Source organism: Phaenicophaeus curvirostris, chromosome Z (assembly GCF_032191515.1).
Source record: "Phaenicophaeus curvirostris isolate KB17595 chromosome Z, BPBGC_Pcur_1.0, whole genome shotgun sequence".
NCBI classification, from domain to species: domain Eukaryota; kingdom Metazoa; phylum Chordata; class Aves; order Cuculiformes; family Cuculidae; genus Phaenicophaeus; species Phaenicophaeus curvirostris.
This window is the reverse complement of record NC_091431.1, coordinates 62,643,922-62,656,998: the sequence shown is the minus strand read 5'-3', so window position 1 is coordinate 62,656,998 and position 13,077 is coordinate 62,643,922. Positions and strand designations below refer to the sequence as shown.

Below are 13,077 nucleotides of genomic sequence, written 5' to 3'. Positions count from 1 at the left end.
TAGGGGAGCAAAATTATGTGTGGTTAAAACGAAACGAAAAGAGAGGCAAGCAGAAACTCTTACACAGGATTACATTATAACACGTAAGGAGTTTAAATATATCTTTATAGTATAACACATAGCTCTTTCTCAGGTTCGAAGTTTTTTGCAGATCATTTAGCTATCTATTTTCCCTTCTAAAAGCTTGCAGTCTTTCATTAAGTATTGATTGGTTTTGTGAGATATTAGTGCTTCATACAAGTTGTTTTGTAGCCTTACTCAACCAGAAAGGTATATATTTTTTATGTATAACACACCTCCAAAATGTCAGAGCTTCTGTGGCCTTTCAGTACTTAAAGAGGGCTTTTAAGAATGATGGGGAAAACTTTTTAGCAGGGCCTGTAGCAATAGGACAAGGGGTAATGTTTTTAAACTAGAAGAAGAGAAGTTTAGACTAGGTTTTTTTTTGCTGAGGGTTGTGAAACACTGGAGCAGGTTTCCCAGAGAGGTGGTAGATGTCCTGTCCTTGGAAACGTTCAAGGTCAGGTTGGATGGGGCTCTGAGCAACCTTATCTAGTTGAAGATGTCCCTGCTCACTGCAAAGGGGTTGGACTGGATGACTTGTAAAGGTTTCTTCCAACCCAAGTCATTCTATGATTCTATGTGGGGTTTTAAATAGCTTAAATATCTCTCTTGTGTCAGAGTCATAGTTGTATAAGAACTTAGGTTCATATTAAGGCTCACTGATGCATAAGGAAGAGTTACCTTTACTATAAAATGTTTGGTGATATGCCTTTTCCCAAGGGCAAATTTTACAAGGGAACAAGAGGATCAGCTGAGAGATTTTAGCTCTCCCTATTAGCATTGTGCTTTATAGTGTTTTCTCCTTTGAAAGGAGAACAGTCATGTAGTTGTGCTGTCTTGCTTCTCTTCATCCTTTTCCAGCTCCATGGTGTTAGAATTCAGCACTGGTTTTTGGTAATCTTGTTCTAGAAATAGCTAAGACCATTTCTGTAGAACAAAGCAGTTGTTTGGCAGCATAATAAACAAGAAGAAAGCTTAGGAGGTCTGAGCAGTCTTTGTGACGGGGCCCTTATCAAGGCACTTTGCTTCTGGGTTCCCATCAGAGGTACTTTCCAGCTGCAGCTGTCTCTTGCTTACCTCCATGGCACTGTTGTCCAGCTTGTTTTTGGGTAGCAGTGGGTAAAGTAGCAGCTGGCAAAGATCAGGGGTATTTATCTCCTTTAGGTGCTTTTATCAATCCATCCTTACTACAGCCTTGACTATATCAGCATGTGGTGTGTTATCTAAATGCTTTGTGTGACCTGTCATTAGTGTTTATACTTCAAGGAGCTTTTGTGATTTTTTAGAAACTGTCTACTTAAAATCCAATGAACTTATGTATTCAGTGGCATTAATGAAAATGTTGTAAAGATTTGCTTTGCAAATTTTTAAGTCTGTTGGATATTTTGGAAACATTTCAGGGATTAAATTTTTGTCTTGTGAGCTTAGAGACAAGACTGGAAAGATTTGGAGATCTCAGAATTCACTTCTGTAAAGTGAACCTACCCCTTCTTCCTCTTTTCCTTCTTCTTCTCTTTTTGTTTTTATTTTTTTGCTTCAGACTTCTAGCTGCTCCTTAATCTCAGAATTGCTTGTAATGGCTATTTAAAAGGCAAGAATCTTGTTTTGAGGGATTACGTGTTAACTATTAAAACTTATGAATAGGCACTTTGGGTATTGCTTAGGCAACCTTGACTCTACAAATGGCAAAAGCTTGGGTTTGTGCATTAGTCATCTTAGGTGCTCTGTGCAAACCAATCAAGCTTAGTGCTTGCCAGCAAAATGTCCCAGGCATTTCCTACTTAATGAAATCTGCAGAAACGAAACCTAAACATTGATTTCCAAAGATCTACTGCTCTGTCACCTGGCTGTGACTTCACTCAGTCTAATAAATTGAGCAGTCTTCCAGAATATGCTGAAAAATCAAACTGATAGGTGACTGGATGCTGCCTTCCATTTTTTTTTTTCCAATATCAGGCCAGTTCCACTAAATTTAAGATTTGTTTTGTTGGTTTTTGTCTTTATTGGGTGTTTTGACCCCAACAAAATTGCCCACATTTTGGGAAACAGCAGCAATCAGTGCATCTGAATGTGAGAACAAGAAAATAGTGTCCCTTAACATTGTATTTCTCTGTTGCTGAAAAATGAGTCTCTTGACTGAGCAGACCAAAACCATTACAGTAGCAGACTTATGCAGGAACAGAAGTTTTAAATCCCGATAATTTAGACAGATTGTTTCGTTATGGATATTCTTCCAACCTTGATTAACCTTATAATTTAAGAAAGAACACGATTGTGACTTCAATTGCAGAAACATTACATTTTAGGTCATTGAAGGATTCCACCCCTCTCTGTTTCAGATCTGAGAATGCTTCTAGGGTGTTTGTCATGCTCTTAAAGTATAAGAAATCTATAGAAACATGGAAAGTTCGGAAAGAGCAGCTGTTTGGTCACAATGGTAATGTTGAGAACTGAATGACAGGGAAATAAATTAAATATGCATAAACTATGCAAACAGTATTTCAGATAAAAGCGTCCTGCCTGAAGGAACCCTGGCAATCTGACTGCTTTCATCTTTGAAAAATACAGCAGACAGAATCCCTCTGAAATATACCTCAGTAAACCACCACTTGAATACAGAAGAACTGGCAGGCTGCTTCTGGCACTTTTTCCATTGCAAGAAAGAATCTCAGTCTTTATAGTTAAAATCTTAAAAAGAATATGGAATTTCTAACATTTCTTTTTCTCCAAAATGTAAACCTTCAGCCCATGCGCTTCCAATGTTCCGTGAACCACGACAGCGAAGCACCAGGAAACAGTTGGAGAAGGATAGGCTGGACCCCATGAAGTCTCACAAACCTGAACCTCCTGTAGCAGGACCAGGTAATCTAGGTGTAATCATTTTAGACTTTCATATGCCAAGGGGACTGTCGCGCTTGGGTTCTTCACTTGTTCAGATTTGCATTCAAACTTCTTTAGGTGGTGACTCTATTATATATATATGGACAGCAAGTTTGCGGACAACACTAAGCTGGGTGGAAGTGTTGATCTGCTGGAGGGTAGGGAGGCTCTGCAAAGGGATCTGAACAGGCTGGACTGCTGGGCAGGGTCCAATGGCATGAGGTTTAATAAGGCCAAGTGCCGGGTCCTGCACTTGGGGCACAACAACCCTATGCAGTGCTACAGACTAGGAGAAGTCTGTCTAGAAAGCTGCCTGGAGGAGAGGGACCTGGGGGTGTTGGTTGACAGCGACTGAACATGAGCCAGCAGTGACCCAGGTGGCCAACAAGACCAATGGCATCTTGGCTTGTATCAGAAACGGTGTGACCAGCAGGTCCAGGGAGGTTATCCTCCCTCTGTACTGAGCACTGGTGAGACTGCTCCTCGAATACTGTGTTCAGTTCTGGGCCCCTCACCACAAGGAGGATCTTCAGGCTCTGGAACGAGTCCAGAGAAGAGCAACAGAGCTGGTGAGGGAGCTGGAGAGCAGGTCTTACGAGGAGTGACTGAGAGAGCTGGGGTTGTTTAGCCTGGAGAAGAGGAGGCTGAGGGGAGACCTTATTGCTCTCTATAACTACCTGAAAGGAGGTTGTAGAGAGGAGGGTGCTGGCCTCTTCTTCCAAGTAACGGGGGACAGGACGAGAGGGAATGGCCTCAAGCTCCGCCAGGGGAGATTTAGGCTGGACATTAGGAAACAATTCTTCACAGAAAGGGTCATTGGGCACTGGAACAGGCTGCCCAGGGAGGTGGTTGATTCACCTTCCCTGGAGGCCTTTTAAGGAGTCCCTTAAAAGGCACGGGTGGACGAGGTGCTAAGGGGCATGGTTTAGTGTTTGATAGGAATGATTGGCCTCGATGATCCGGTGAGTCTCTTCCAACCTGGTTATTCTATGATTCTATGATTCTATGACAGTGTCCAGCACTGTAAGGTGTTGGTCTTCGATTGGAGTGCTTGCCTGAAATAAATCAATAATTACAATGACTTACTTTAAGTTATATAATCAGCAAAGCATTTAAATTATTAGTTCTATAGTATTAAATAACTTCTTTGTATCAGATCATTGTTACAGACACAACACAACATTTCTCTGTTTATTTCTTAGAGTTTATAGAGAAAATTTTCTTTGTTTTTTTTTTTTCTTACAGGTCGTGGTGGGCGTGTTGGAACTCATGGAGGCACCTTGTCATCATATATAGTCAAGAATATTGCACTGGATAAGACAGATGATAGCAACCCGAGAGAGGCTATTTTGCGTCATGCAAAGGAAGCGGAGGAGAATCCATACTGGGTTGCTCCAGCATATGCTAAGTAAGGAAACAGTTAAAGATACCAGTAATATTTTTGGAGGCCAGTGGGAGTTCCCTAAGTATAGAAGAGACACATTTTCAATGGCAAACTGCCTTTTCTTTGTTGCTGCCACAATTATGTAAACCAAGAATATACCATACTCTTTTATGAAGATAAGAGTTCCCAGGAAGTCAGACTGTTGAAAACTGACATTTCCATTTTGAAACTATACCAGTTAGCAGTAAAAAATTATTTTAAAGCTAAGTTGGTCGGAATTTATAATCTTCTACAAATCAATGTGTGAAATCGCAGTATACCTTTTAATAAGGTTCTTTCCCACTGACAAACTTTTCCAATATACCCCTTAGTTCTGACTGATTCTTAGGTTAAACTTTCCAAATATTTCTTGCTGTTTTGACATCATATTTTAGATGAATTCTCAGATGTCATAAATTTTTATTTGAATTTTATGTACGTAAGGACCTGAGTACTGGCTTGAATTAACTTGGTGCTAAAGGTTTAGCGATATCAAAAATTGCACTGATAAGATGTCTTACCAAGAACTGAACATAGAGAAATAAGTGTTCAATTGTTGCTACATAAATTGAAGAGCCTAATCAAAATTATGGTCATAAAATCTTGATAATCCCACAGATCGAAACTTACTTGGTTTAAATTATGTGTGTGAGTGTGCATTTGTGTGCTTGTGTTACAATGAAAATTGTTCAATAAGCTTCTATAATGCTTTTACCAAAGATATTTTTTTCAAAAATAAATAGATTACAAGCCATAAAGTAAATACATTCACAATAGTACTACAATAAATACTGAACAGATGGATTTAATACTAATGAATATAAACTACCACTTTAAAAGTTACTGGAATTTTCACACTTTGTTATCATTATTGATGTCTTTGTTGCACAAAATAATCTGTCTAATATATGTAGTATTTTCAGAATGGATAAGGAAAAGGTTTGGAAGAGGTCTAATAGTCTACACAGAACGATCTGCCAATAACCAACTATTTTTTTTTTTGTTAGCAGCCCAGTGTTCTGCCTCCTTGGCTGTAATTTCGTTAGTACTTTAATGACTGTACTTTCCTTATAGTGGTTAGCTCTTTAGTAAAACAATCACCAGCTCTTTACGGAAACTCAAAGTTTGTTAAGAATCATTGGATGTTTCTAGTGGTGACAGTTGTTTTCCGACTTGACCTATGTGTTCACAAAGAAAGCAGAATAGCTCTTCCAAGGCAGCTTGAGAAAGTCAGCAACCCAGCGTGGCTTTTACTGGGTAATTAATAAGTATGGCATACTGATAATTAGTAAGTATGGATTTGATGTTGTACATCAGATCCATGCATTAGGCAATGTAATAGGAATATTTGAAAGCCTGGTTCTGTAACAGTTATTGTATTGAATATGCTAAATATTGACTTTTAATTGTTTGAGAGTTAATGTTTCTTAGAGATGGAATGTACTTTGATTGTGTAGGCACCTGGTTTTATTTGAGATATGCAACTATCCATTCTCAAAAATAAATACATTCACACATTCCATCGGGTAGATAGATACCTCAGTATATTTTTGGCTCAGTAACTTAATTGATTGTATATTAAATTTCATCCCTGACACCTGCAATGTAGTAGACATGAAAGTTTTAAAACATAGCTGTATTACAGAAGGCTTACTATGTCAGGTGGGCAGATCTCATTACGGTTTCTTGTTAAAGATGTAGCTGCAGGGGAAGAAGAGAGCTGGCTGAGAAGTGGGGAGGATGCAAGTCCAGACTGCTATTAACTTACACACCAGACGGTGATATGTATGTGGGGGAATTGGGCTGCAGCCAACAACATGCTGCCTTCATGGCTTTGTCAGATGATAAATCTCATGCCAGTGAAAATGCCATTATCCTTGCTTTAAAAGCTTGACTTAAAGATGTACTCTACTCAGAGCATTAATAATAATAATAATAATAATAATAATAATAATAATACCTAAAAAGCATGCATCCAGTAGATTTCTTTTCTTTAAATAGTGTTTATTCTTTTTACTACTTTATTTCTCTGCTATCAGTTTCTCCACATTTCTTGTAGTAAATTTTCACTTAAATAGGGTATAAAATATCTCATTTGACAAGGCTTTTGGTTTGTATTGCCTAATAGATGGTTCTTCACTAGCAGGTTTTCATTTTCCTTTTTATAAAGATGTCTAAAATTTTAGTTACTTAATTCTCTTTAGTGATGTTTTTTAAGTAATAACTAAGAATACTAAGAAATGTCCTTTTTCTGGTTGATCAGAGTTTTTATAACTGAGTGTGATGACTGGGTTAGATTTCACCTAGTCCCACTTCACACTGGCTGGGTCATTCTAAGTCAGATAACAGATTTCTTGCTTTTTCAATTGCATTTTCACTTCAATAATTCTTAGAAGACATACATGCAACATGACTTTTGCTGTTAGTTTGTACATTGTATGTAAAAATGTTGCCTTTTTGTTGGAGTTAAAGGTGCTTAATTTATTCTTGAAGCCAAATAGTAATTTGCATTATTTATCAGCTGAAAAATTTTTTCAAGCTTGTTATCACTAGCCTGACCTTTCTGTTTCTCCTAAAATTTGAGCCAGAAAAGGAGGGATAAGTATGTGAGAGGCCAAAGGATGGGTGAGAAAACAGACGCTGCTGAAAGGGATACGGGGAATGATAAGAAGTACATGCTGAATCAGGAGATGACATGTCACAGAAGCCCAGTGTGAATAAAGCGTCAGAAAAGAAGCAATCAACACAGCGGAAAAGTCATAATGGATGAGGATAAAGAAAAGATCTTGAGATTTTTCAGGAAAAAGCTTGTTAGAGCCCTTGGCAAGAGCTGTTCTAGTGGAGTGAAAGGAAAGGAAGGACAGATTGAAGATTTCAAGTAAAGAACTACAGGAAAGGAACTTGAGGCATCAGTTGTAAATGTTGGAAAATTACATTCTTTGTGAGCTGTTTGTTTTAACACAGCTGTACAGAGATACTATAATGACTTGAGATGTCCCTCTGAAGGAGCTGCAGGAATTGCCAAGTATTGTAGCTGAGGGTCTAATCAGGCACAGATGTAGCTCTCTTCTGTACTGTAAGGAAGATGAGACTGAAATTTCCCTTCCCATCAAGATAGACCAGACTTCTTATAAAATACCTTTCATATCAATGATGTTGCCCCTGTTTTGCTGTCTTTGTCGTTGCTGCTTGACACAGGCAAGAGAATGACTTGAAGAAACAGCCTGTAGCTCTGCTGTTTTGACTGGACTTTTTCTGAGTGGCAGGACCAGTATGTGAAGTGTTAGTCACGTGGTGGCTCGAGTGTCTGTAGTCGAAGACACAGGACTGAAAAAAGGAAAAAAAAAAAAACCAGTGATTTTGTTGCCACATGTTGGTATACCTAAGCTAAATCTTTTTTTTTTTAAATTATTAATTTTAAAAAGGAAGCTCCTGAGATTTGGAGAAAAGTCAGGCTGGTCGGTGGGGTAAGGAATACAAAGGGGCCTGATGCTGAAACCTTCACTTTTCAGTCTGGAAGTAGCCTCTATGACATTATTCTGGTTTCCAGGCATACTTGAATGTTGTCTTTTTTCTTTGTTTCGGTGCAATATAAACACAAATTTTGAAAGTTACTGTGACGTGAGTCACGTGCTGTGATACACAGTTGACATCTCCAGCTGGTTTAGCTGTAGCAGTACTTTTTTAGCTGCTCATCTATGAACTTCAGATGTCAATGAGCTGCTTTTATTGGATCCCTGTCAGGCAACTAAGGAAAAATAACCCATAACCAGAAGGATTATGGTGACTCTAAAGCAGTCTACATGGCCCTTGGAAATTATTTAGGGAATATGCTGAATATGCTGGAAACTACTGAAATAAGGAGAAACACACTGTAAGAATAAATCATAGTGGTTTGTTTTCCTGATTTTTGTTTGCACCCTGTTAGTGTAACCTACAGTACAAATGCATTTGTCAGTCTATGAGATACTGGTTTCTGCTGACAGTCATGTGAAAAACCAGGATTTTAGGATAATTTGGGTAGGAAGGGACCCTGAAGGTCATCTAGGCCTACTTCCTGCTTAAAGCTTGTTCTCTTAGATCAAGCTGCTCAGGTGCATTTAGATTCAGGTTGCTGCTCAGGGACTTGCCCAGCCAAGCCTGAATACCCTCAAGCACGGAGATTTCACAACACTTCACTGGGAAGCCTGTTTCAGCAGTCTGGTTGGCAGACTTTGTATGCCCTCGCTAAGTCCAGGCTGGCTGTTCCCTAGTATCTTCTTGTCCTTCTAGTACCTGGAGATGCCTTCCATGTGTATTTGTTCCATATCCTTCCCAGTGATTGAGGTTAGGTAGGCTATCCTGCAGTTCCCAAATCCTCCTTTTATCCTTCATAAGTATGATATTTGCCTTTTCTAGTCATTGACAATCTCTCTGAATAGCCATGACTTCTCAAAGATGGTAGAGTGCCCTTGCAATGATATTGCCCAGCTCTATCAGTGCCTTTGAATCCATTCCATCTGATCACATGGATATGTATTATGCCCAGTGAGCTCTGTACTCCCTGTCTCTGTCTTCCTCTTCTATGGGTAATGTCTCCCTCCTTCCCAAAGACAATGCTGGTATTGTAAGGGTCCTTGGACACCTGAGGGCAGACCACCTTGGTGAAAACAAAGTCAAAAAAAAGCACTGAGTATCTGGACTTTTTCCATATTCTACATTAGTGAGTTACCTGCCCCATTGAACTCATTTTTCCTGTCATTCCTTTGGCTGTCTGTGTAGCTCTTGAAACCCATAGTGTTGCCTTTCATAGTTCTTTCCAGTTTCTACTGCGGCTAAGCTTTGGCTTTCCTAACTTCATTTCTGCATGTTCACATAATGCCCCTGTTCCTCTTGGCTAAGACTGTCCCTTCTTCCTGGATGTTCTTCCTTTTAGGGGTTTGGGGGCTATCTTAGTCAGGAGATCCCTGCGCATCAATACTAGGATTCTGCCAGGCTTCAATTTTTGTACATGGGATGGGATGGGTTTTGAGCAGGCTGACCCGAAAGATCAACCAGCTCTACTGAGCGACTTAGCCCTCTATGGCAGTCTCTAGCAAGCTGAAATCAAAACTCAAAGTCACGGATAAGTAAAATTGAGAAAGTTGATGGGGAAAAGGTACTCAGGTTTCCACATGTATTATTTAGCCCTCAGAAATAAAAATACTTTGAAGTAGTATAACAGTTTCAATATTTTTTCTATAAATATTCATCCTGTAGGAACCTACTACTAGACTAATAATTGGTAGTGCAGTTTCTAAGCAGAACAATTTGTGTTTAAATTAAAAGATCACTGCTGATAGTGCTATAACACAAACAGTGTTATCTGTGACTGTCTTTAAAATGGTCAGGAATGTGAATCACACTAGATGCCCCAGTTACCGCTGCGTACTTGTGGAGGTGGAACAGTTTACATTTCAGCTGAGCTGAGTGAGGCTACAGCCATTTCATGCTAATTATAAAAAATGAGATAGCAAGCAGACTTGATTTCCTCTGTATGTTTTTGCTTTAGCTGGTTACCGCTAGATTATTCTGCAGTTTCCTTTTTTTTTTTGCCTCCCCTGACCTCACTCTCAGCTTTACTGGGCACAGTAGCATACTTACATTAGATGAAGTCCGTAACTTTTCACTCTGCCACTCCAATCATGGAAAATACGTAGGTTCTGCTGCTTGTTTCACAAATGAAGTAATTCTTCTTGGTTGGAAGTTTCCAATCAAAATTATGACAGTAGCAGGTTTTGTGGTCAGGAATGATAGTTTTACACTTGATTAGTGTACTGACCTGATGTGATCAGTACTGACCTGATGTGATCACGTGGCATTTAGATACCCTTCGTGTATTGTGGTAAAAGGAAGGTACACAGTTAAAATGGGCTAAATAAACTGCCATCAATATGTTTTGAAAAAAGAGAAAAAGATTACATACATTCCATGTCTTCATCAGCTAAGAAAATACAGTATTTTGGCCAGTAAAGCCTTCATCCCTGGTGCCTGTTTTGGATTGAATATTGATTCTATTTCTTTCTTTCTTTTTTTTTTTTTTTTTTTAAATCTTCTTGCAGTGATTGGTTAAGGTAGAGTTCATGTAGCTATTATTATTATTCCTGTAACATGTAAGTATTTCCTAATGGCATCTTTAAATTGGATTTTAATTTTTTTTAATCTTAGTTCTGCTTTCCATGGAGTGCATGATGATGTATCTAGCTTCCAGTAATGTTGGTCATCATGTAGGTGCAATGTCTGCTTAGGTGTGAGGAGAACTGCAGCCTGCACCCAGGGGCCGTGTGCCAACAGAGTCCTGCTGTAGTACCATCTCTGGAACACCTCAGTATACATATCTCCATGGCAAATTTGGAGGATGGAGGAGGAGGCAGATTGATAGAAAGATACTGTAATAAGGAAAGTTGTCTTTGTCTAGTTCTAGTGACTTTAAATAGGATGAGGGGGAACGGTTATAAACTGGAGAGGGGCAGATTTAGATTAGACAGTAGGAAGAATTTCTTCACCATGAGAGTGGTGAGACACTGGAAGAGTTTCCAAGGAAGCTGTGGCTGCCCCATCCCTGGAGGTGTTCAAGGCCAGGTTGGATGGGGCCTTGGGCAGCCTGATCTAGTGGGATGTCCCTGCCCATGGCAGGGGGGTTGGAACTAGATGATCTTTAAGGTTTCTTCCGACCCTAACTCCTCTATGATTCTATGTAATCTATTTTGTGCCACATCTTTAAAGTGGAGAATCTTGCTCTTTAAAGGCTTATGGCTTGCTATTACTCTTTGAAGTCAGTGACAACATTGTACTAAGTAAGAGAGAGGCAATTTCTTTAACGTTTATGCATTTTGTAGAGTCTGCCAAGTAACAGTTGTTATAATAGTAGTCCTTCACATCCTTAAACTGCTCTAAAAACATTAGTTAATACATTAATGAGATTATGACTGCCTTGGCTCTATTTTATACTTCATCATGTCTGTTGTAATGAGAAGTTGAGCACATCAGAAATCCAGTAGTTTCAGCTCCACAGTGATTGTGCTCAGAATTAGGTTGGAAAAGGGGACCATGCAGTGATTAAAGTGTAAAACAGGAGAACTGAATGTCCAAACAGTTTATTGAAATGCTTCTTGATACTGTGTTCGTTTAAAAAATAATCAATAATTATTTTTATAAAGTTTAAGTGTTATTTAAAATACAAGTAAACAGTGGAGGAATAGATACCATCAAGCTTAACCGTAGGACACACTGTGTTCTCATATGGTGATCGTTAGGTTTTTTTATGTTACAGTAGTGCTGGATAAAGTCTCTGTGGAAGAAGCTGATTTTTTCATGCACAGGCTAAACCAGAAACCTTGCTCAGCTGTTCTGTCCACTTACTGGCTGCTGTCATACTACGGTGTATCAAAATGGAGTTTTCTTTTTTTAAAATCATGGAAGGAGAAACCTGTGGCTCCAATTTTCTAGTGTTGTATTAAATTGATTTGTTCCTCTCTTCTGTTTTAATTTTATTCATGGAGTATACAGATAATGATTGTGAACTGATGAAGAAATAATACTTGCAAAAGTTGTATGTGTGTTTTGTGTGTTCTTTTCTTGAGAGCTGCAAGGTTCTTCCATTCTTGGGAGGTTAGTTGATAGTTCTATGTTGAAAATGAAAAATAGGCAAGTCTGGGGTGCTATTTTTAAGTATAGAATGGATGCAATTTGTGCCTGGTGCATGTCTAATAAGTTTCTGATAAAGAATTGTAGTCTGACCATTCTTTTAATCTTTTTAATGTTTTCTAGAACACAGCCAAAAACAGTTTTTGCAGAAGTGGAACAAGAAGATGATGAAACAGACAAGCCAGAGTGGAAAAAAAGAAAAATTTGAAAAATTTGATTTAAAGAATAATTTTGGAGCATTTCAAACAAAGTATAGCATTTATTTGTTTATTTTGGGTGGTGGATCACAATTTGAAAGCAAAGATTACTTCAGTTCATGAAAGTTGCTGCAGTGTAAGAAGGGGTTGTTCTATTGCACTGGATTGTAATCCCACATCTGAATCTTGTAATAAGGAATTAACTATATTGTGCAAAGAACTCTTCTCTACATCAGTTATTTAGCTTCATGATTTAGGTGAAAAATATTTCAATATAAATAGGACTGCAGTGAATTCATTACATTGCCAAGTGTTTTTTTTTAATTACTGCCAACTGTATGAATGTGTCGTGACAATGTTCAATGATTTTAAGTATATAAATAAAAAAATACAGTTTCTCAGACTCCTTTTTATTTTTTCTAGGGAAGATATAACAAATTACCCCTTTTGTTACAAGTATAACAAAGTTTAGACTTCTATTTAGATTAAGTAATGTGGAATAGTCCAGTTTAGCTCATTTATGTGTTATCAGTAGTTCCAATGTAGTTCACAGTTCTGTGTGATTTTTAGAAGACACATTTTCTAATGCTTGTGCTTATTTGAATGACTGTCCTTTTAAGTGTGTGTAATGTCTCACATATCATATATCATAGACATTTTATACAGTTCTCATTTTTCAGCAATGTGAAATTTGAATGGAGAATTACATATTTTAGTTTCATAAAAATAACATGTTTATTGCCTAGCTGATGCAGATTGTTATTCACGCTTTCTATCCCTACTAATTTGTATTAATAAGTGTTAGGACAGAGGAGAGCTGTGTATTTATTGCCAAATCTTAGTATCCAT

General features: G+C 38.3%; 1 protein-coding gene across 1 annotated transcript in view; it reads left to right on the top strand.

Annotated features, from left to right (window-relative positions):
- WDR70 (WD repeat domain 70) overlaps positions 1-12,866 on the top strand; it is a 146,930-nt gene extending 134,064 nt beyond the window's left edge. The window contains exons 15-18 of the mRNA XM_069880104.1: positions 4-83; positions 2,809-2,925; positions 4,189-4,351; positions 12,155-12,866. Of these exons, the coding sequence (XP_069736205.1) occupies positions 4-83; positions 2,809-2,925; positions 4,189-4,351; positions 12,155-12,239 (445 nt within the window). The 3' untranslated portion in view covers positions 12,240-12,866. The remainder of the gene's footprint in view (positions 1-3; positions 84-2,808; positions 2,926-4,188; positions 4,352-12,154) is intronic.
- Positions 12,867-13,077: the final 211 nt, after the last annotated feature.